At 36.2% G+C, this 24,295-nt stretch overlaps 1 protein-coding gene across 2 annotated transcripts in view; it reads left to right on the top strand.

Moving 5' to 3' along the window:
- SMYD3 (SET and MYND domain containing 3) overlaps positions 1 to 24,295 on the top strand; it is a 383,658-nt gene that overhangs the window by 294,061 nt on the left and 65,302 nt on the right. For both annotated transcript variants that reach the window (XM_027657423.1, XM_027657424.1), the window contains exons 6-8: positions 7,466 to 7,533; positions 9,990 to 10,092; positions 18,517 to 18,627. In XM_027657423.1, the coding sequence (XP_027513224.1) occupies positions 7,466 to 7,533; positions 9,990 to 10,092; positions 18,517 to 18,627 (282 nt within the window). The remainder of the gene's footprint in view (positions 1 to 7,465; positions 7,534 to 9,989; positions 10,093 to 18,516; positions 18,628 to 24,295) is intronic.

The following is a 24,295-nucleotide window of genomic DNA, read 5'->3' as shown; positions in this document are numbered from 1 at the left end:
AATGAATAGCAATTACATTGCATCTGTGATAATGAAGTCATCAAACCCTGAAACATTCAGGTTAGATTTCTTCTCACCCACCTTGGACTGCCTAGCAGTTATGAGTTTGGTATGAGGAAATCATCTGTGTAGCGGAAGGCGGTGACATATAATACTTTTTTTCCACCTGTATCATTAGCTGAGGTTATATAAGACTAATTCATTAATGTTTTGCTTTTGCCTATGTAATATGAAAAATTAGGTTGAAATTCAGCTATGGTATAAAAATTAAGTCCACATTTATTTTTTTAATATACCATTACAAAGCATATAAATATCTGTCTGTAACAAAATAGGCAAGATAAATAGAGAGTCAGTTAATCACTCCTGAATACCCATGAAGTTTGATCTCATTCAGTAAACAAACAGTGTGTTTTCAATAGGTGGGCACACAGTGGCTGTTGAAATCAAGTTAATAACTCTGCCCCATTTTACAGCAGTGGACTTAGCAGTAGGAAAATGAGGATGAAGAGAAGGATGTCATGCTCCTACTCCACTCCAATTAATAATGCCAAATGCTTCAAGCATAGAGTAATATGATCCATTAGTGACTTTGCAGCTCCCACTCTCTAGTTCTGCTCCAGAAATAGATGCATTTCAGTTCTGTTCCAAAAAGCAGGAATAATAATGACATTTACAGGGCTGGGTAAAAGCTAGAATTTCACCAAGGGGAACATGGGACTTGCTAACTGTCATCAGAGGAGAAACTTGTCAAAAGCTTAGGACAGGTTGCACAAAACTTTTAATGAGAGTTCTACAAAACTTCAAGATATTTCATTTTACCCAAAGAGTGCAAAAAGTTTGCATGTTTTGAGCTTCATCTTTTCAAGTCTCAGCTTTGTAACTACATCTTGCACACACATTCTTAAAAAAAAAAAGAAAAGGTGACCATAGGACCATACCAAACATGACATTTGTCCTAGTAATGATGGCATTGAAATTCTAAGTAATCAAATATATTTAGCTGGGTAACTAAGTACTTTTATTTGAAAGATTGGAGAAGTATGTGTGGGGTTAAGAAAAGCGAAGGTAATTTGCTATGACCTATTTTCATTCCATTCCGATCAAAATTGCACCACTTAGCTGAGTACTGTAAAGGGATGCCTGAAGCACACTTGCATTAAATCATCTGTTAATGTCAGGCCAAATTTCTGGTCTACTGCCTTGTTGGCAGTGACAGCCTATCTGCAATGGATACCTGTGTTCTGTACACTTATCAGAAACTTTTATGTGTTAGGATAGCAAAAAAAGCCTGAAATACTTAAATATGAAGAAAGATGTCCAAAGACATAAGATGAAGAACTAAGAAAACCATTTGAAATGCACATGTTCACTGTAAGTAATTGTAGTCTCTAATTCAGCCAAAACATTGATGTTTTGGCGCAAGAGATTCATAGGAATTTTTTGAAGTAAAATTAAATATTTGCAAATTCAGTCAAGGACTGAAAGAAATTCTCCAAACTTCCTGGTATTGCAGCATGGTTTGGCTTCTGAGCAAATATCATGAAGAGTTAACTATTTGTCTGCTTTACTTAGTTTGAAAATCTAAGTAAGAAAACTTTTCCTAAACTCTTCTAATACGTTTTGATTTCTGTCTGGAACAAAAGAATCTTTTTTTTCCCCCCCATCAGTTATTTTCTTCTTTCAGATGTCTCTTTCATCTAGTTTTGGTTCTCTGGCTCCCATGGAAGCTAGTAAGTAGGTCCCAAGTTGAATGTAATGTAGAATTGGATTCAAAGTTCCTGATTTAGTAAAAACATGTAAGCATGTATGTACAGGCCACAAATATCTAGTTTTCAAATGTGCCTTGTAACAGGGCTCCTTTCAGCACAGTGTTCAGGTTAGCAGATGCTTTTCCACCATGGACAGAGCTGAGGTTTCAGAGTGAGAAGCTCTTCCTGAACGGGAAGCCTGGGTGTCATGGACTGTAAGCACGAGCAGTTGCGTGAAAAGTGAGCACAAGCAGTTCAGTGAGACACACTCAAAACAGGGATTTGACAGATCTGTCACTGCCGTGGCATACTGTGCATTTATGGTTTAGCACTGTTAATCTAGTACTCCATGTGCCAAATGAAGTCATTAGCAGATTTGAGGTCTATCAACCATCTGTGCCTGGTATCTGTTCATCCTTGAGTGGGAAAGAGCTATCAGTGCAGAGCTGTACTGGGATGTAGTGGTGCTAGAAGGTCTCTGGGGTATGCCTTGGTCATTTGAGTTAATGTGCCCCTCATATAGCATTTATTGCTCACCTCTTCCTCCTGGAAAAATGCTTGAGTCTCTGAAGGAGCCTTTTGAGAACTGATTGCAGTATCTTTTGTTAAATATTTTGCAATGACCAACCATACCAAGCCAGCTATGGCGTGAATGAGAAACTTAATAATCCATGAAGGAGCTTTTTATATAACTTTAATTTACATTACATTGAGTTCATAAATTAGGGGGAAAAAGTGTTACTTATGGCTTTCTCCCTGGTGGTGGGTTAGAATACACCAGCTGTAACACACCATTTACTGAGATGACTTGAGTCATTGTATATCAAAGCTGAAAATTATATTGACTCTATCAGTGCAATAACCCTTTGGAAGTCCTTCTTGTGAGGTTTCTTACATGTATTATAAGAGCTGCCTCACTGTGTTACAGTAACATACAGGAACACTTAGAGACAAAATGATTGATTATTAGCCCTGATGTTTGTAGTTTGATCAGTGCAGCAAGTGTTAGCCAATAGTGATTTGTTTTCTTTCCCTTACTCCCTTATTGATGTGTTTCATTGTCTTAGTGTCCAAAATTCCAAATCTGGAATGTCCTGCTATCAAGTCTAACTCTGCTTTATTTAACCCAAAGGCAAATCCTTAGTATAAAGCAATATGAATGAGGTCTGAACTGAAAGCAAATTCAACTCGTTATGTTGCCAAACAAGACTTCATACTCTGTCAAATCCAAACACCGAAATAAATCTTCATGGCTGTCCACTAGACTGTGAGTCTGGCACAGACAGAGATTGCTCAGACAGTAGTTCCAGACGTCTTGAGAACAGTGACCTCTTTATGGGCTAAATTTACAGAGTTTTCATTAGTCACTCAGAGAGGAAATCAAATTTAACAGATTGCAATAATTTTTGTTTGATGATAAGGTATACCGGAGAGTACTGGCCAGTCAGAAAAATTGGTTTACTCATAGTGTGTTTACCAGTCTAGGAAAGATTATGTCTTCTACTTGGGTTACCTTACCGAGTACAGGATGCCTCTCTAAAATATGCTCAACCTCTCAAAAGAATAAATCTTTTTATTTAAATCAATCAGTTTATATAGTAATGTTTGTTGTTTGAAATAGTAGTTCCTTTTAAATAAACTTGCAGGATTTATTGCCATGGAGCTAACTTAAACACTGTGAATTGATTCTTTAAACTGTTAGTGAACTCTATGGCTGATCAAGCTATGATGATAAGCCTCAGAGCTCTAGGATACTTCTAAGTTTTGCATTGTAGATGTTTGAAAAGTTTGTGACTCTCCCTTGAGAATTTTCCCTCGATTCTCATGCTGAAAGATGTGTTATTTCAGAAATTTTAGAAATGGAAAGGAATTTATCTTTGCACTTTGAAGTTCAGAAATATGTGGCAATTTTCTTTATTTGTGGGTGTAACAAACTGTGAGTACTCTGTTCTGTTTCTATGTCTAAAACTAAAGTTTTAGTGCTTTGTAGCTGGGTAGGGAGGAATTTTTAGAGGAATCAGGACAGACAAACACAAATTAAATTACAGTGATAACTGGTTCTGCAGGACTTAAGATGACAAGGACATACCTTTGGATGGAAGAACATATATATTGAAGCACTCAATTACCAACAATTGTTTATTTTTCTTATTTGAAAATCTGTGCTCACACAGAATCAGAACCTGGTTGTAATACAAGGAATAAGGTTGACCAACTAGGACAGAAAAAAGATGGCACAAGGTGACCATGAAACCTGAAAGAAATCTATGACACAGGAGAAAAATATTGTTTGTTTTGCCTTGTTCTGTTTTTTTTGTGGGTTTTGTTTGTTTGTTTGGGGGTTTGTTTGGTTTTTTGTTTCTTTTTGTTGTTGTGTTTTGTTGTGGTGGTGGTGGTTTTTTGTTATTGTTGGGGGGGGTTGTTTGTTTGTTTGTTTGTTTGCCTTAGAAACAGAATTAGTCAACTTCCAGTCCCAGTAGTTTTTGATCTGGAAACAATCGCCTCATGAACAAGCAGTTTACCCATGCTCTCCTGAAACAACGTTAGATACTCTAGATTTAGCTGTTATTTGAGCTACCTCTGTGAATCCTGGGAGGCCAGGAAAACTGATTTTTCTTTGGGCGTTCTGCAAAAAAAAAAAAAAAAGCCTTCTTCCTTTTGTTTCTTGGAAGTATGATCTACAACATCAACTCTTGTGTTGAAATTGCATAACTCCCCTTAGTAGGACTGATCTTTAACTTTGAGATTTGAAACCTCCTAAAAGTTTGTGTAAATAGAAATGTAGAGGTGATTCAGTAGATTTTTAGAGACTTTGTAACAAATGTAAAAGAAAACAAAAAACCAACCACATCCTCCAGTGACAGACTATGGATATTTCATATTTTATACCTGTTGCAAGCTGGTAAATGTCTGTGAAGGATTGCTATTAGTGGCGGTCTGAAAAATAAAAACTAGACACGATTCCAGTATGGGGGAACTGGAATAGTTTATTGAACACGAGAACACGATTTTAAAGGTATCTGAGGTTGGACATGTTAATGAAGGGGACGAGTTATGTTAATTATGGAATTACACAAGTTTTTACTGCAATTTCTAAATAGTTAATTTTTCTTCTAGTAGGATTACATGGGGGATAGAGGGATTACAGGGGTTTAGACATGGTTTGATACAATCATCTCAAAAGTCTTTTCTGATTTCTGCTGGAGCCAGGCTTGATCCATGAGGTAGAACTTTAACAGATCTAGTGAGAAGGGTCCAGCTCCTTCAGATCATGAGGTTTTTGTCAGCCCCTGTTTTCCTTTGCTGAAAGCTGGGTTTGGGCTCCCATAGCTATTAAATCAGAATTTCTCACACTGTAAATTGTGAGATCTCCCTCCGCTCATCACCGTAATCTCAGTTTCTCTCTCTCTACTTGCTGAGCACAAAAAAGAAGCCATGACTAAGGTTATTCTCTGTAGTACACATTGTACGTCTACCACTGTTGGGTTTTTTCATACCTCAGTTTAAAAGTGGGGAAATATTGTCTCTTAGGAGGTTAAATAAACCTCAGAGCACCTGTAGTAAGATTGTGTGCAAAATCATGTAGCTCAAAATTCATGAGACCAATTAGGCTTCTGCCTGTGTTTATGTATTAAAAACCATTTTAGATCTGGCTCTGTATACTTTGGATTCCCAGTCTTGTATTTGAAACTGCAAATAATTAGAAACTGGATGGCATTTCACTACCTCACTGGGATATTGAGATGCACCTGCGTACTGTGAAAATATCTAAGAGAGGTTAAAAAGTGCCTCACAGTGAACTACTCTTGAAAGAAGCTCTTGATGTCTGAATCTCATCTTATTCATTCCGCTCACATTTTTCTTCACCTATGTCTTTGTATAAAAAACTAATGCATGATTCTGAAAAGGATGCAGTAAAACTATTGTGACTTCTTTAAAACTTTTTGTGTAATACCTTTAATAGAAAATGATGAAATAGTCTCTGTAACTCTACAGTAATCAAAATTCAATATTATTAATATAAATGTTTTATGGTAATAATAAGAGATTTTCAAGAAAGAGGAGTTCATTTAGTTCCAAGAGATGTTTGACCTCTGTTACTTCATAATCCATTAGAGAGAGTTAAGGGTCACAAAAGCTGGCTTTCTATTTTACCTGGAAGGCATTATTTTTTCAATAAGTACCAAAATCAAGTCAATATTTTTAGAGCCAGGATAATTGCCACTTGAAATGGACTAATCTTTGCTCAGAAGTTGCCTGGCACTTTATATCTAGTGCCAGCAAGAAAGAAATAATTAAGATCTGTGCTTTTGGTAATTGATTGAGAACATTTGAGTGGGTTACATAAATAATTGACTAATCAAAGTATTGTCTAACCGTTTACAAAAAACACATGCCGTACTGCATGTACATTTATTTAAATTAATGTAGCTGTCAGAATGTATGAGAAATTTTGAGAGAGGATTTCATTTGCACCTTATGGTTAATGGTCTCATAAATAATAATTTGTCAATTTATAGGATAAGTTATACTATTAAATTGTTCAGCAAACCTCTTTAAAACATAGGTGTGCATTTACTGTTCTGGACAATTACTCTATGGATAAAACTGCAACTTTCAAATCTCATTTCCATGTCTGCCAAATCATACTCTTACTCATTTTCTCTTCTAATGAGAATTAATGATATTAATAATCTCATGTTATGCAGAAGAGGCCTGAGGCTTTTGTTGAATATGAATTATCATGCAGTATTTTTCTAGATAAAATATTTTATTAGTATGTCATTGATAACTAACATATCTAAAAAATAAATTTGAAAGAAAACCCAAACTAGCTCTTCCCCCAAAAAATACATTCACAAGTGGGCTCTGTTTTTTGTTTAAGCCCATGAAAATGATACTTTCTAATAATTTACTAAGTGTTGATGTGTCTTGAACACCAAGAAACTTCAGTGTTATAGTTTGACGTAGAATTATATCTACTTGCAGGTGTCTTCCATGCTTCTCCTCCCTTTTCTAGAACTACTTTATCTTTGTATGATTGTATGAAGGAAGAATACACTTACAAGCTGAATATTTGAGATTAAAAGAAAGGTTGTATTTCTCTTGAATGGCAATTTGAACATGCTTTGTTGTGGGATCTTTTACGTGCAAACCAAAATTCCCATAATGTGAAAGATATGTTATTGCACAGTCTTTGCATTTTTTTTGTATCCATATCAGGTTGCCCCAGCCAGAGCTGCTATTTACTTCAAAACTGTCGGGTATATATTCTTTGGGCTTCGCTGCTACTCATTAAAAGGTGCTGCGACAGTCTGATGTCAGCAGAGTCCCTGCGTGGAAACAGCCACTCCTTTCATCAGTAGTCACTGTCATCTGTTATGTTGTTTCTGGGCTGAGCTTCTCAGGCTCTGTGTAGTGTGGCTTTTTTTTTTTTTTGTTCTCTGGACAGGAAAGTAAGGTCTCTGCATGTGTTTAACCCCACATTTTTGCAGGATACTTATATATCTGTTTCTAATTGACAGCAGTTTTACAGGAGAGTGTGTCCCAGATGTGATTGCTCTAAAATGAAAGAACACCAGTGTTGGGCTTGAATGTTTTCCATCCAATTTACCAATTGCCCCTTCGTTTTATTTTGGAAGTTTTTTTTTCACTTGAGTGTGGGGTTTCCAAATGATTCTAGTAATCCTGGATTTTTTTCTTTGTTTTTACAGGTGACCTGTAACTGTTTCACCATCAGTAATGGAGAGATGCAGGATGTTGGTGTTGGCCTGTATCCCAGGTACTGTGGACACTGTTTCATTCACAGGCAAAATCTATGTTAGTTTTTTTTCCCTTTTTTTTCAAGGTGGCTGTAAGGGCCATCAAAGCAGAAGGTAACGTCTAAACAAGAAACTGGGAAATGGAAATAAATTAAAGGAGAATAAAAAATATGATCTAGTTGAAAACATTCTTAATAGCCCTGATTACAGCATTAAAACAGTTTAAATAAGGTACATCTTTATATTTTATTTTTATGGATGTGGTAGTCTTTTCTAAGTAAGAATAAATGCTGACATCAAAAATATGTAACTGGAACTAGTTAAAGGAAACCTGTTCAGTGATGCTTTAGAATACAGATATTTTGCAGCAGAGAGCCTTCAGAACTGGCAATTAAAATGAAAAGATTGAGTATGTTTTAGTAAATTACAACAACAAACAAACAAACCAGTAAGGTGAAAAGATAAGTCTCTTGGGAGATGAATTTGAATTTCTTATTTGTATTATGTAAGAAGTATGTCCCAGTTAAGGTTTTATCTTCATAGAATTAGTTACCTGTAATCATTAACATGGAAAATTAGTATGTATAATTTAAAATGACATTTTACTATCTAAATTTTTTGTTAATGAATGGTTGGACCATTTTGTCAGTACCTCAGTGGGCCTCTCACTGTTGATTCTTTTCCTACTAATGTCACACATGCAAGATTTGACTAAGGAAACAATATCTTGAGGCCTGCCTTATGGTAAGGTTAAGGGAAAGGTGGTTAGGAGGACATGGTAATTGGCGTTATGGAAAGTGCAAAACATTTGATTTCATAACGGAATGCAAACAAATACTTTTCACATTTGAGAAAAATGAAATATTATTTTGGAGCGTTATTAATAGAGAAATGTTTGCTTTTGGTTGAAAAAAGCCCCTAACTGTGAGTAAAGTGTCTGTCTATGTTCAATTATAATACATTGCCAAGGGAGGGAAGAGACTCTTTCTCAAGTCACTTCAGAGCAGTTTGAGATTTGCTGTAGCAAACCACTCTGAGCTGGGAAAACTGTGAACTTAAATCTGTAGTTTACAAATCCTGGGCAAATGTCCTATCCTGATGAATTCATATGCTTCCAGAGGAAATTGTCATCAAACCCACTAATGTTTCCACAAGATGAAATTTAATTAAAAGTGCTTTGTTTAGCCTTGTTGAGAGGTTGTACATTGTTGTATAGCTTGATGGCTTCAACATCACAACATATTTTAAAATCTATAAAATCCTATGGCCCTGCTTTACATCACCTTGCCAGCAGCTTTGGGAGTATGCCCAATGATCTCACAGTAAGTGTCATGGATACTCTCTCCTAGCATACATCACTGGATTCTTGTGGAGATTAACCACAGATATTTTATTAGGCCAGAAGGGATAACAGAAGAGTTAGGATCCTGTTGATACCTTCTTTAAGAGTCAAAAACTGAATAAACATAGTTTAGTGCAGGTCTCTGGCCCTTGGGAACATCCTATATTTTACCAACAGGTGGGATTTTGAGTTGCTGAATCAGGCAGACGAAAGCAAATAAACGCAACCAGGAGCTGCATAAGCCAAAAATTCTTCCAGGCTGATGATGCCAGAATCATTCTTTCAATGGGTCATTCCCATAGGGGAAGAACCATCAGCCCCACTTCTGCTGTGGAACTGATATTGGTCTGGCAAAGGCAGTTGTTTCTCAGCTAATGCAACACGTGACTCACAGTATATAGTGACATGTTGTTCTTAGCAGCATCCTTCAAGAAGAGGAAAGGGCGTGTTTGTACAGCATGTGTGTCTCTTGAGGGTGGCAGCAGCTCCCTAATGGTCTGTGCTGCTTCAGCTGTCACATGCCACAAGAATAGAGGCTGGACGAAAATATGTGTAAAACAGAGGGAATGGCCATGTTTCTTCTTTCAACTCTATACACCAAATTCTTTGGCTTTGGGACATAGTATACTCCATTTTCTCCTGATATGAAATACAGGTTTATTGTTGGCCCTGTTGAGCTGTGGTTCCGATGACAGACAGGTTAATAGTAAGGTTAATGCCCTGAGACTGAGCAGAAGCAGCAGAAATATAATTCAGCCCAAAGGCTGAGTTTTCACTCTGAACTGTCCAGATAACCTTGTTCCCCACTTACCCTGTCCCCTGAGTCAGGTCTCTAGGTGAGTTGCTGGGAGGCTGTTGCCTCCCTCCTACCTGATGACACAGAAGGCAGAAACATATTAGGAGATTCAGGCATGGCTCCTATTAGCAATAAATATAAATCTTCTAAGTATTAATTTTCCTCCCCTAACCAAAAGCAGTTGATTTACCAGGGATTTTATTTGTTTCAAAGCTTAATTGCCTGATGGTTCACATGTAATCATGTTAGATGCTTTTAAATTATTGAAGGGAAATGACAATGGAGACTCCTCTGTTAAGTTTTTTTTTCTCTCTTTCCCCCTCTACCACCCCTCACAGCATGTCTTTACTGAACCACAGCTGTGACCCAAACTGCGTTATCGTTTTTGAAGGATACCAGCTTTTACTTCGCTCTGTCCGAGAGATCCAGATTGGTGAAGAGGTAATTAACTTGTCCTCCCTTCCGTCACAGACACCTGCAACAATGACATCTCCCTAAATAAATTCCAGACTGCAGGGCCACCAGCTTAATATTTTGATGATGTATTGATGCCACTTTCTAGCACATAGCTATCGGGGGGGAAAATGATAAATAGAATAATCTCTTCACACTGCCTGGGCCCCATAATCATTACTTCTCATAAATCACTAGCAGTCTTGATAAATTCTTGTTCCTCCTTTCCTCCTCTAGGCACTTCATTTTGTTTGTTTTTGGATGTCTTTACCCTGACAGAACACTTAGAATATTTCTGAGTGGAATGCAGTGTTCACTAAGTCATTGCAACAACAAGCATTTGTCTGCCTGCAACCATGCAGTTGTAGTAAACCTTTCGTTGACAGTGCGAGCAGCAAAACATGGTTTGTTTTCTTGTCCATTTCACTAGGAAAGACTTCAAAATATCCTTTTCAAGAGATTTCTGATTTGATCTAAGCTATTCTCAACTTTATGATGGCATTTGTACTAATTTGAAAATAATAATTTGTGTCTAGGAAATAATATCAAAGTAAATGTGTTTTGCAGCAATGCAGTATTGAATGTGCTTAATAAGACCTGCAAAGATGTGTGTATATATGTAACTTTAAATAAACCAATGACCTACACAGTCCCAGCTGTTGGTCATTTCAAAATTGTGACCTAATGTGAATACAGTTCACGGCTGTGTTTAAAACCCCAAGAATATGAAAAGCATATATATTCCAATTTAGAAGTAGTATCTCTTTTCCTCCTTATGAAGTTTTTCTTTTCTTAATGTATCTTTTCTCACATATAGTAGGCCATGAAAATAAGTAAATGGTAAAATATTTTTTTGGGGTAAAACCTTGTTAAGAACCAGCAGAAATATTTTTGCATACTTATATTTTTGCTAAGAGAAATATTTTAGAATGCAATATATATTTGTGGAGCTATTAACTGTAGACATCTTTTAGTCTGTCATTCTTGTTTAAGCCAAATTATAGACACCTTTCTTCTATTTTATCCATAAACCATAACTTTCCTCTTGGCTTCCCAGTTCACTAAGATGGGTTGTTTATTTAAAAATACTGTAGATTTTAAGGTCTTCCAGGATGCCTTTGACTTAATTATTAAAGCTTAAAATTCTGAAGCTATCTTATTTTGTACCTGGGTATATTTTTCTAATTTCATAAAGCAATTCTTTATGACAAGCAGCTTTTACTGAGTGGAGAGGCCCTGATGTGGCCCGGGGTGGTTCTGGAGCGAGAAGTGAAGTAGAATTCTGTGCAGGTATGATGTGCAGACTGTACTATGGCTCTGAAGCTGTGACCCGAATTTTAGACTTTGTGTCAGTGGTCTGTAGCCCCCAGAAATCTCTAGATTAAAATTGGTGGTGAAACAGATACGGTGTAATTTACTAGTTCCTTGTAAGGCAATCAGGAAATATACGTAAATTACAAAGCAGGGCAGCTAGGACTAGTTTGTTTGTAGTGACTTTGCAGTTGTGTGAATATAGGCTTTGAAATGACTGCACCTAATGTGGGCATATTGTATTTTCTAAAAAACTTTGCCACCATTGAGGTGGTAAAATAAAGTCAGAATTTTCCAAAGAGCTCATGTTCTAGTGTCTTTATTGCAACTGTTCCTTATGGGTTTGGTAGCAAAAGGAATACTTGCCTTAAGGAACATGTAAACCTACATACTATGTTAAAGCAGATGTTCACTTGACTTACCTGGAAATAAAAGTCTCAGTCTGAGGTACGTGACTCTTTAAATAAGGATGTGTCTATGGAAGAAAAATGGCTTAAGGTTTAAGTGACAAAGTAAAGCTGCAAAATCAGTATTAGCTTAGATCTGTTATGGGAAGAGGGAGGGAAATAAAATTATTTTGAGGATATATGCAAGTCAGCAGTTCAGTATTATTTTTAACAATTACTTTTCCTCATACACTACTGCTACCACTTTTCCTTTTGTGTTCTGCATGGTAACTTTGGTACAACTTCTTTCCACACTGCCTTACTGCTTGCCTGAGGTAGGGTGAGCTGAGTTTTATTAATAGCCATGTATTGAATTTACACACATATGTACATAAAACTACATCACCTGTTACATGCTGAGTTTTAACTTCTATTACAGACATCAGAATCTGAGCTAATTGGAGAGAAAATATATTAGGGAGAAATCTGATTGGGTTTTCTGAACAGATTGGGTGCCTTGAGATGGTAAGATGAACGTTATTTCAAGCCATGAGGCAACAAGAAAACTTAAATATAATCACTAGAAAATTTGTCTTATCCTGTTACAATAGACTCAGACAGAATGAGATTCCCTATATAATAATTAATAGAAAGTAAGCAAGCACCAAAATTTATTAGGAGTAAGAAGCTAAGTAGCAAGTCAAGCTCAGATGAGTAGAAGAGGATTATGGCCTTGCTATCCATACAAGAACAAACTTGATAGCGCCTCTGGACTGTTGCCCTGAAAGTATCAGCCACTGCAATATGATATGTTCACTAGGCCAGTGAGAAGTAAAAATATTTTTGCACATTTGTAGTGCTTTCTGTCAGAGTACACTACAGCAGTGTACACATTAAGGAACATCTATAGTCACAGGGAAAACAGAAACAAAGGGAGCTGAGCTCATGGGCCGCTGTGGTCATCTCACAATCATATAAAGAGGGAGGAACCACTAGATATTATTTTGGTTGTAAACTAGAAGTTATTACATTGGATGTAGTTGCTGCAGTGTAGTGCAGATTTATTCAGGAGTAACATTTATGGCCCAACCACACTTCAGAGTACTCAAGCTATACGCAGTAATTATATTTATCAGGTTAGTGATAAAAAGCATGCAAAATTATGAGAACCTCAAAAAGATTTTATATTCTGATTGAAGTTGTTTCATTTCAGTTTTAATCTCCTGTCTAGGCAAATTTCTTCAGCTTTGCATGTTTTTGACAGGAAAGCATGTGGTATTTTGTGTGCTTTAATTGAATTTTGCCTGTATCCTTATAGAATGAAACTGCTAATTTTGATGGTGTTGTATATTTGGAAAACTAATCACTCCCAAAAATCATACCCTAGCAATCTAGGCCTTTTTTCTGTGGCAAAGACAGTGTTGACAGTCCTGAAGTGCTACAAAATAATGAGTCATGAATGTTGCTTTTTTTTTGAAGGCACTGAAAGAAGGGATTCATGTGTAATTGCATGGTTTCCCAGGTGAAAGCTTTAAGAAGTCAGTGTGTTGCAGAAATAGTAAGAAGTATGTGGTCCTTAAATTTTGCTTTGGAAACCAGATTTATATTTAAGTATATTATTTGATTTTTATGCTAATGATTTTTAATGCTTTTTGAGGGCAGAAAGTTACCATTTAAAACAAAAACACACTGTTCCCGTGGGCTTTTGGCAATGAATGCTTTAGGTGATATTCAGAATAAAGGCTTTCATTTCTGTCATAATATAGCTTATTTAAATGACATTTAAAATGGTCATTGAATGTAGAATTTTTAAAGTGAAAACTTGGCTCTGATAGGAAATTTCCTTCAAGCTTGGTAACCTTTATTTTTTTAACTTACCTGTCCTTGCTCTGACTCTGTTATAATTCATATAAGGCAGTATGGGTCTATGCTAGTACCCCAAATTCTGGTGCTTGATCAGCTACATTTAAATGTGTTCTGCCCTGAAAGTGGCATCACGGAATGAAACAGGAGAGGACAAAAGAAGTGAAAGGAGAAGAAGGCTTGGGAGCAACTGTTGATCTCCATACATAGATGTGGGGTCAAGGTGGCTATAAGGGCCACTAAGGCTCTGCAGACTCTATTCTATAGCAGGTTTTTGAGCATAATTGAGTCTAATAATGTGAGGGGGGAAAAAACCTGATAGATTTTTGTGGGCACTTTTTTCTGTACATCCCTACTGAAGACTGCAGGACTTTCTGAATTCTGAAACTTGCTTCCAGCAGCTCAAAACTAATTATAACAAATTTTTGCCCATCAAGATAATCATAGAATGGCTTGGGTTAGAAGGTACCTCAGAAATCATCTGATTCCACCCACCCTGCTGTGGGCAGGGACACCTTTCACTACATCAGGTTGCTCAGAGCTCCATCCAACCTGGCCTTGAACTCTTCCAGAGATGGGGCCTTCACAACTTCTCTGTAGTGCTATCACAGTTCTGATAACTTTAGGTGATCTTAATTTGACAGCATACAAAGTTTTCCTTTTCTTGCACTTTCTTCTTCACAGAAATGAAATTTAAGTGTCACAAAGAAAGGTGAGATATGGGGAAGGATCATAAGAAAGCAAAAATTATTCACCTAGAGATTATGAGGGCTCCTTTAGTGATAAGGTAGCCCATCAGCCAGTTTTGTCAAAAAGACAAGTAGCCTGCTCTGAAGAGGTCTTCATCCTTTCCCTACCCTTAAGTAACCACTTGAAACAGCATCAAGATGTGTGCTATAATTTCAATTGACTTTTTGTTAATTGCTGAGGCTACCTGGTGTTTTGCAGGCAGGCACAAGCTAGTTTTTCCTCTTCTCCGATAAAAAGTTGTATGCCTTCAAAGCAATTAGTCTTGCAGAGAGACAGAATGGATTGGCTGAGGTGCAATTCTGATCCAAAACAAGTGCTTGGCTTCTCATCAGCTTCAGAGTTCAGTTACAACAAATTTGTATCTTTCTTCAGAAAATCACATAACTGACTGTACCCTTGCAGAGCATTTTTTTTTTCTAAATTAATACTAAACACAGATCATAATTTCAGATGATCAATTAAATCTATTTTCAAGATAGATTTCAACCAAATTATACAATGTTTTTGTTATTGAAATTCTGTGAGAAGTTTTATGTCGGTGTATGTTTACCACATTACATTTTGTCACATTACATTTTTAAAAACCAAATTTTTTTGTTGAGTTAGAAGGCATTTTGATCTTTTATGCCAAAGCAGAAAGAGCATAGACTGTTACTCATAACAGTCTATAACTTTGTGTTATTAACAGGCTTCTGTACAAAACCCTCTCTAAGACCCTGAGACCTATGATGGCAAAAACAAGATTCACTTTTTTTTCCCCTGCTGTTTGCATTAAAATAATTAATTTTAAATTTCTACAGAATTTTCTGTCTAGAAATTTTGTAGCTTATAGTCTGTTACATAAAAAAAACCCATAAATTAAGTCTGCTGCAGCACGGCAGTACTGGAAAATTGTGTCCACCTTATTTGGCAGATGAGGAACGTGAGAAACTAACCATCATACCCATGGTTAAAGAATTTCTGTGTCAGAGTGAGAAGCAGGGCTCAGAGAGTGCTGAATGTCTTGAGAGTCAATAAGACTCATGCCTTCATAAATGTTTTTTAATATATATTCTTCAGCTCGGGGGCAAAAGATTTACTGCATTCTTCATAAGCGATGCAATAAAGAGTCAAGCTTTGGTCAGCTGAAATAATGTTTTAATTAATAGCATACATCCCACATGCAAACACCATTAAGACAACCTTTGATAAATGTGCATATTTCCCAACTATGTACAAGTTAAATGAGCCTTGCCTCTAATGAAGTGATCCAAAATTAAAACAAGTCTAAGAGAGAGACTTGAATACAGAATTCTTATTTTTAAACAATTAAATGGTTAGTGTAGGCTTAGTCACTGTTAGGTTGGTCATGTTTCTAAATATTTTAATTATATTTTCCCACTTAAGCTGTGAGCTATAACTTATGGATTTCAGCTGATAGGACTGGAAATTTAAACTCGGGCCTCTGACAGCAAGAGAAACTCTTAAGTTGTTAAAATGCTAAAAGCCTCTTGTCTTCTTCCTTATGCCCAGTCATAATGCTCTAATCCAGAGGAGGTTGTTATGTGACTATTCATATCCACAACTGTTTGATAACCTCTGAAAAAGAAATTACTTGTTTCAAACTTGTTTCTACTTCCAAGATTTCTGCAACATAAATGAAAAAAGAAAGAAAAAAAAGCCAAAAATATAAAAAGAGAAAGGGATGAAGCCTGTAGGCTGATGATAGATAAAGTATATTTGATATTGGCTCTGTGTTTGTTTTGCAGCATTAGAATTAAACCCGGTCTAATGATGGTTTCAATAGTAATGATAGCGTTTAAAGCATTGTCTTAAATATTTTGGCAAAGAATAGACTAATCTTACATGAATTATTTCTCCCAGAAGATTTCTACTGTCTTACACTGTGTCTGAACTTGATCAAATCCCTTTTACTTCTGGATGCCACCTGAACCTAAAGCCCAGTAGGACATGGGTCAGAACCAGAGATGTTTATGCAGAGGATAAGAGACAGGGAACAGCCTGTGTGGAATGATTTTGACAGAAAACACTTGCGAGTTATAAGGAGGCATGATGATCAGGAGGCTTGTGATGGGAGAGGGAAATTGGGTTTGGAATGTCTGAAGGATGAGGTTAGGACTGCAGCTTGGCTGGAAAATGCTTTGTGGAAAGGAAGGGAGACAGATCTTTCTTGCCACACTAGGGAAGTTGCAGATTAGAACCAGCTGTAGAAAGAAACAAGGAGAAAGTTTTTGGGATCACTGAAGATGTTTGGGAAAACAGAGTAGGGCAACAAGGACTTTTAACTTGGGAGAGTAAGAGTGTAGGTGATCAAATATGGGGAAAAGGTGTTAGATGAGGCATAAGGACAGATCTGAGACTGGCACAATGATGAAGTCATCCCATTGTACCAAGAATGACTATTTAAGGAGCTAGAATTTAGGAATGGAAAACAAGTTTAGATAATCAGATGTAGAGAATAAGACAGGAAAATGATACTCGTGTTGAGGGGTAGAGAAGAGAAAGAATAAGAGGGACGTTGGAGATAATGGGGCAGAAGATATCAAGCTTGGGAGAAAAGAGTGGAAAATAAATAGGCAGCACAATTTCCATCCATTCACTGTAGAAAGATCAGAGGGAAGCCTATAATTCTCTTCTGCTGTAAGCCAGTAGTGGTGGTTTACATTCTTGGCTCAGACATGCACAAGCTGGGACAGAACAGCATTATGTAGAATGCAAACCTAAAAGTTCTCACACTTTCTAACTTTTGATTAATTATGGAACTTTATTTGTCTCTTTCATTAATTATATTATTAATCTTCAATTATGAGACCATATTTATTTTTTTTCTGCAGGCTTTCTGCTTATGATAATTTTAAATACTTAATTTTTCCATCTCAGTAGACTTCTTTTAATACAGTCCTCCTTCAGTATGTAATCAAATTACACTGTAATAGCAAGCAAGAAAGAAAGCAGGCATTGTTTTAGTTGCCTCTTAATTGCTCATTCAATTAGAAAGCTCGCTAATTCGCAAAATGCAGGTTCTGATAGTGGATTTCGTAGTCATTGCTACAAATTGGTCAGGTTTTCCTGTAATTTCTTTGAGTGGACTCTCATGATTTAACTGAGAACCATGTGAAAATTCTACCAATTAGTTGAAGTGTCTAGGCTCAGGATGAAATAATGACCTGATTTTTTTTTAGCTCTGACCTCTCTATAATGTTTCAAAGTGTGTTGGGCACATAGTGTAATCACTCAATAGCATATTTGACTGCACACTGGTCTGAACTGGACTGGTTTTTTTGTTATACTCTTTTCCTTGTCACTAGTTTGTGCCTGTGCAGCTCTTTAAACATTTCAAGAACTCTACAAATGGTTAGCCCTGTAAAATTCCTTCTGGCAGGCGTCAAAGTGAACAAACTACAGACTTCTCTGTAGTTCATTGGAATTCACTCTGTACAGCATGAGGAGTTGAAAATGGCACAAATGTAGGCACAAATTTTTTTTATCATTTTAATAAATCTTCTTGTCAATAGTTTCAATAACTTAGACTGCAATGCTTTTGGGCTTCCTTGGTCACAAGGGAAACATCCCAGACATACTGAATATGGGTATGACATAGGGTAAATTATCCTTAGGCTCAAACATATAAGAAAGTAGGGGCTTCCTTGAGAAAAAATTTTTGGAGATAGTGGAATGTTGTATAACAACAGTGGTAAATACACATTTAAACTTTGAAGTTAGACAGAAAATGAGATTTCATTCACATGGAATTCAAATACTGACTTTCTTTGCTCTCCTTTCTTGCTCTCCTTTCTTTTTTCTTTTTCTTCCAAATTAGAATGAAAAGTTGAAATAGTGGTAATTTGAGGGTGATTAATAATTTCAAAGAATATTGATCTTGAAGTGTGCAGAAGTGTTCTTCTGTGGAAATTATTTTTGTCCTTTTTTTTCCCTACTCTTTGTAAAAGGAGGCAATTTCTTCTAGGAAATAGTCTATTAACATTGCATTTTGTGCTGGAAAAAATATTATATCCAAAAAATGTTGCCTTAGCTATACATACACTGAAAATGGAATTTTTGTAAAATATACCAACTCTGGTTTTTTATGTACTGCATGCAGCTCACCATCAGCTATATTGAATCACTGATGCCTACCAGCGAACGCCAAAAGCAACTGGTGCGCCAGTATTGCTTTGAATGTGATTGTCTTCTCTGCCAGAATCAGGAGAAGGTAAGTTGAGTAAAAAAATTCCTTGCCAATGAACAGAGTTTTCCTAGGCCTGTCAGCACCTTCCCTTCCTTTACGTAATACTTATCTTTTGCTACTAATTGAATGACCAGATTAGAGGAGAAAATGACCTCTGCTCTCAGTGCTGTTTATGTTGCCATGGAAGACATCTGTGAAGGAAGGAAAAGCAAGAAATGCTGGCAACATGATAAGAAGAATTTCTTGCTAAAATATGTATTGTTCATAAAGCTAGGAGCTACTTTCAGTTCCAATATGTGGCTCAGATCACTTTGAGATTCATGGACCTTGAAACATGAGACTTAACATGACTTTAAGCTGAAAGAATTTTTTTTGGTTTTCTGTTCAAAAGAATAATCTTAGAACTTTAACTGAAGCCAATTGTCTGATAATACAGGAAGGCTGTGCTTATCCTCATAATAATATTGAATTAATTCTGACAAACGCCTGCATCAGTAATTTTCAATAATTACCAGACTTAGTCAGCAGTTCTTAGAATGGTGAACCTCCTTGGGTGACTGTAGTTTTTATGCTCACTTACATCACAAGTTCTTGGAGTAGCAGGTCAGTAGTTGTAGTGTGGCCTTTTACCAGGGTTCAGCCTAGACTGGTTTAATTATATTCTGGGTTGCTTCATAGTTATACAGGCTTGATGGAATAATTTTGGCTCAGAGCCTCATGAATGATCAAATGGAATATGCAGAGTGATGCTGGCTTCATAGCAGTTTATGTACTTTGTCTCTTTTGTACACTTATATGTACACTTTTTCTTATTTTCACAAATGTTTGGGATAAGTCACATGCTGAATGTGTTCCTGCTTGATTAGGAACGGTAAGAAAGGTGAAAATGTAATTCCAAGGAGCATTGCTATACAGAAAAAAAAAAGGAACCCCCAAAGTTTAAACTGTAACTTATGCTTTGATTCATCAGTAAGCAGTTCAAAAAAGAGAACACAGAAAAGTTTCAGGCTTATGACATAATGCTAAATTACTTCCTGTCTGTGTTGGCATTCTGTGCCTGGTAAAGACTGCTGCAATTCTACTCAGAGGCAGTGAAGTGAAGACCTCCTTTTGTCTTTCTTTTAAAGATGGTCACTCAAGTGCCCTGAAATCTTGGATTAGTTTTGGGTAAATGGCATCCTCACAGATGCAATGATGATTAAGAAAAATAAGTAGACTAAAGAGTCTTTAAGGATCACTAAGCAGTTTGTGAAAGGGTAGACAAGTGGTATGAAGACCATTCAGCATGTGGAATGTTTTAAGAAATAATATCCCCAAGCTGGTGTGCATGTCATTGTAAAAATCAACATACAACATAAAAAAATATTGTAGTGAAATTATATGTGCATATATTAATGAGAGCAATAGTCTCATACATAGGTTAAAATTAATACTTTTTTTTTCTTTTTGAAAATATGACTGTGATTTGTATTCAGATTCTGTAGATTTTTTTTGCCCATTTGCAAAATTTCCTTGGGAATAATATTGCAAAATGTTTGAAAAGCTCTGTGTGACTGCAGTCTGAAATTCTGTAATTGCCTCATTGGTACCATGTAGAGAGGTCTGTGAAAATCTAGGAGCCTCGTGGCAACTTTGTCTGTTGCTGTCTATGAAGAAGACATCTTTATCCTCAGCTTCAGTCTAGAGTGATTAGACATTATCTGCAGCAGTCCTCACAGTATTACATTTCATTTCTCTGTGACGAAAAATGGTTTTTATAAAATCCCTACATGACTAACTTGGAAACTTTGACTTTTATTTTTTCCATTGATTTCAGTCACTGTTGGTAAGCTGAGAGGCAAGTAACACTGCAGGTACCAAGGGTGAAATCCTGGGTTTTTAAACTATGTAATGTCTGAATTTAGATGCTTAAAAGTCATCAGTTGACAAAATTATTCAATAGCATCCCTGCTGAAATACCCCTAATACTGAGACAAATTTCCAAGACATCTTAGAAAATTTTTGAAAAGGAAAGTAATTTTCAGCAGAATAGGCAACATCTGCAACTTTGGGTCATCAGGAGTGGCAGATTCAACATTGTGAATCAATAAATATAATCAGCTAACAGTAAAATCCCATACTACAACGTTGCTTTGCAAAAAAGGATGGTTTAGTCAACAGCAATTCATCTTGTATATCTTTCTTAAAGGTAAAAATGCAAATTGTGGAAATGCTTTATGCATTCAAGTAAGTTCTTGGGTGTTGGGATTTTTTTCAGTTGTAGTCATCTCATCAGAAAAGGTAGAATACTTTTTGAAACAAACACTAACAAATATTTACAGAGTTCATAGCTTCTTGTTATTCCAGTCTTGCTGAGTGTGCCTGTGAGCTGCTGAGTATGTACTAGGGACCAGTGAAAGCTCCTGAGATGCACACAGCAATTTACAGTAAAACTTTAAATCAGGTAATTTCCATTGTAGCTTTTATGCTGCATTCTTTGTAATGTTTTAAAAGCAATCCTGAGAATCCTGTGGGAAATATACATTACAATTTATATGAAGAGCATGTAAACCTTATATCTATTTGAACCTGGTTACATGCATGCTTATTTTATTCATATTTATAAAAATACTTTGCCAGATTATTATCAATGAAATTTATGTTTCCTGCTATATTTTTAAAGGCTTGTTCATTTATTGTTATATGCCTGTGTGAAAAAGGAAGGCGGTATTAAGTTTCTGTTCTCAAGTCAGTTACTGACTGTAAGTGACTTTGGGCATTCATTTTATTCAAAAGCAACCTTTGTGTTTTCTAAGATCCTACTCTTATTTTTCATAATCAGTGAGAAGCTACCATTTCAACTGGAGCTGAACAGGTTTTTGACTGGAAACCAGATCAGTCTGTCTGTATTGGTGGTCATTTTTGTGAATGTTCTGTGAAGCTCTGGTTTACTCAGTTTCCACAAATTCAGGGTGAAGTTGGTAATTTATATGTCTTCTGAGTATTCTGATGCCCAAAGGATAATAAAGAAAGATGCTGTATTTTCTAAGGTCTTTTAGCTTTATGTGATGTATTTGTTTAAATGAGAATAATTTCTTGAAGTGGAATGTTTTGAGGTTTATATGTGTGCTTTATGTCTCCCTCCATACCCAAAGAAAAGACAAGCAGATCATTCATACTGTCTTTCAGTAGAAATCTATGAAAACTGGAATGGATATAAGAGGTTAAAGGCATGCCTTCAAGTAAATGCCCACACTTTAAACAGATGAAGTTTGGTGAGATAAATTATGCTGCTCCATGAAGGGTATATAAACACAAAATCAAGAATCACATGATTACATTTCTGTGCTAGCTGACATGGATAAGCATAGTGCAGTTGCAACTATGTAGGTTTCAGCATGCCAACACCCAGATTGTGTTAAAATTTGTTTATGTAGATCACTTCAAGCATTTGTCTCTGGCTGCTGCTGTAGACAAATATATCTTACAGTCAGTGTCACTGCTTCTTCACTGTTATTTGTGCTAAAATTTATTAAACTCAGATAGTGGTTACATCATACTACAGTCACACATTTTAGGTATGCATACAAACAAGAGTAGTGTGTCAAAGTGCTCTTTTGCCATTCTAGGTTACATGAGGGCTTTTTATAATATTTCAGGCTTCTGACATGATTTAAGATGCAACTTACCTGTGAAGAAACATTTTTTATTTCTCATTTACTGTAATATTTCATGTTACAGCTATATATAAAAAAAGCAAAATTCACTCCAACATCAACAAGGACTGAAATTCATAGTTACTTGGTCTTTTTAGCTAGATATAGCATAACAATCTTCTCTAACCACTGCCTAAGTGTACAAAGTTCCCTTGCACAATTGTCAATATCTGAGACTGTAAAATGGGAAAGGCTACATTTTCAAGTATCCTGAAACAGGCTGCAGCACAACCACAAGGACCCTTGCTGAAACAAAATTAATTGAAGTTTAGCATCAACTGATACACACTGGCAGTCAGTGTGAGCGGACACAGCCCTAGACCAAACAGAGAGTTCCATGGCTGTACAGTCGCAATTGCATTGCATGCAAAATGAGAGGAAACGTTCCTCGTTGGTCACTGCTGATGAAAGGACTTCAAAGCTAATCTCTGTTTGCTATACAGTAGTAGTTTTTTATCTTCCTCTCTAACTGTGAGCACAGCCATGAAATAACCCATGTGCATAGATGTCACAAGGATGAGAATATATAGAGGCAAACAGCGGCACTAACTGGACCCAGGCTTTTGGTGCCTGGATCTCAATATCAGCTGTATTTTAATTCTAAGAGGACTTAACCAAAATGGTGGCCAGTGTCTTCTGGTAGCTGGTCAAGAAGCCTGGCAAGTGCTTACATCACTGTAAACTGGTTAAGATAAGATTGAGATGAAGCTTTTGGCAGTTCAGTTCCTGACAAATTAAATGCCAATAGCTACAGATCTAAACAACACTTTTGGCCAAAGTTGGAAAAAAATCCTAGTAATTAATAGAGGGAAATAAACATGTCTTTCTAAAAGTCACTCATAGAGTGCTTCTTGACTGTCTGTACTTCAGGTTAGCTACTGTAATGTCTTCAGTTCATTGTATCTCTGACAGCTTTACGTATTATTCTTCACTCCATGTTAAGATCAATCTCCACTGTAATTAAGAAATGTATGCCTTTGTAAAAGCCGAATTCTTGGCAACGTGTTACCATTCCAGCATATAAAAGTCCCTTCATTAATTATAATTAAAGATGGGATTACATTGATGGCAAACATTTTAAATGAAGACAGTTTTTTCCACAGTCATGAACCAGGGTATTGTTCATGTTCTACATTTTCAGCCAAGGATTTCAGGGACATTTGTGCTTATAGAATCACTTTGTTATTAGTTGTCTTTCTGTTTTGGATCCAGGATTTAATATTTTAGTCTATCTTGGTTTTTTGAAAGCTTTTATTTATTACAAGGTCAAAACCAATGAGTTTGAGTCTGAATAATTGTTATACTTGGTCAGTGTTTGATAGTTGCCAAAGTTAATAATAAAAAAATGCCAGTAAGTGTTTTATTCCTTTAATCAGTTTATTGCTTTGCTTAGTACTTACTTATATTGCATCCTGAGTTTAGTAGAGAACATCGTAAGTCCAGTTTCCAACTCAATGACTTTCAAAATTAGGCCACCTGAACAGCAGCCAAGCTATCTACTTCTACATAAAAATGTCACTCGCAATTCTTTAGCTGTTATTGCATACATCCACCAGCTCTATTATTAAAAAAAACCACTAAGTTCCTGATCCTACTAGAAGTTTTGACATTCTGTTACAAGCTGAGGAAACAACACAACTGTAGCTTAGGAATTTCATCAGTGTAAATGAACCTCTACGTAAGTTGAATGAATTTGTTGCTATGGCATATGTTCATGATTGATTTGCCTCACCAGGTTTTCTGAAAGATACTTCAGTATGGCCAAGAATACACTAGGATATGACACTTTGATGTCCATGTTTGATGTCAGCAATACCTTTGAAGAATATATGCTTAAATTACATAGACATTGTTACATGAAGAATATTATTATGGACTGTTGTTTTGAATTAGCATGTAAAGGCTTCATGCAAGATCACTGTACTGGTGTTAGTACAAAAGTATCACTCCTCCCTCAGGGATCATATATTTAGGACACAGGGAATACAAAATTATAT

The sequence above is a fragment of the Corapipo altera genome, unplaced genomic scaffold (assembly GCF_003945725.1).
Source record: "Corapipo altera isolate COAL_440 unplaced genomic scaffold, ASM394572v1 2c, whole genome shotgun sequence".
Classification (NCBI taxonomy): Eukaryota; Metazoa; Chordata; class Aves; order Passeriformes; family Pipridae; genus Corapipo; species Corapipo altera.
This window is presented reverse-complemented; position numbering and strand designations above follow the sequence as displayed.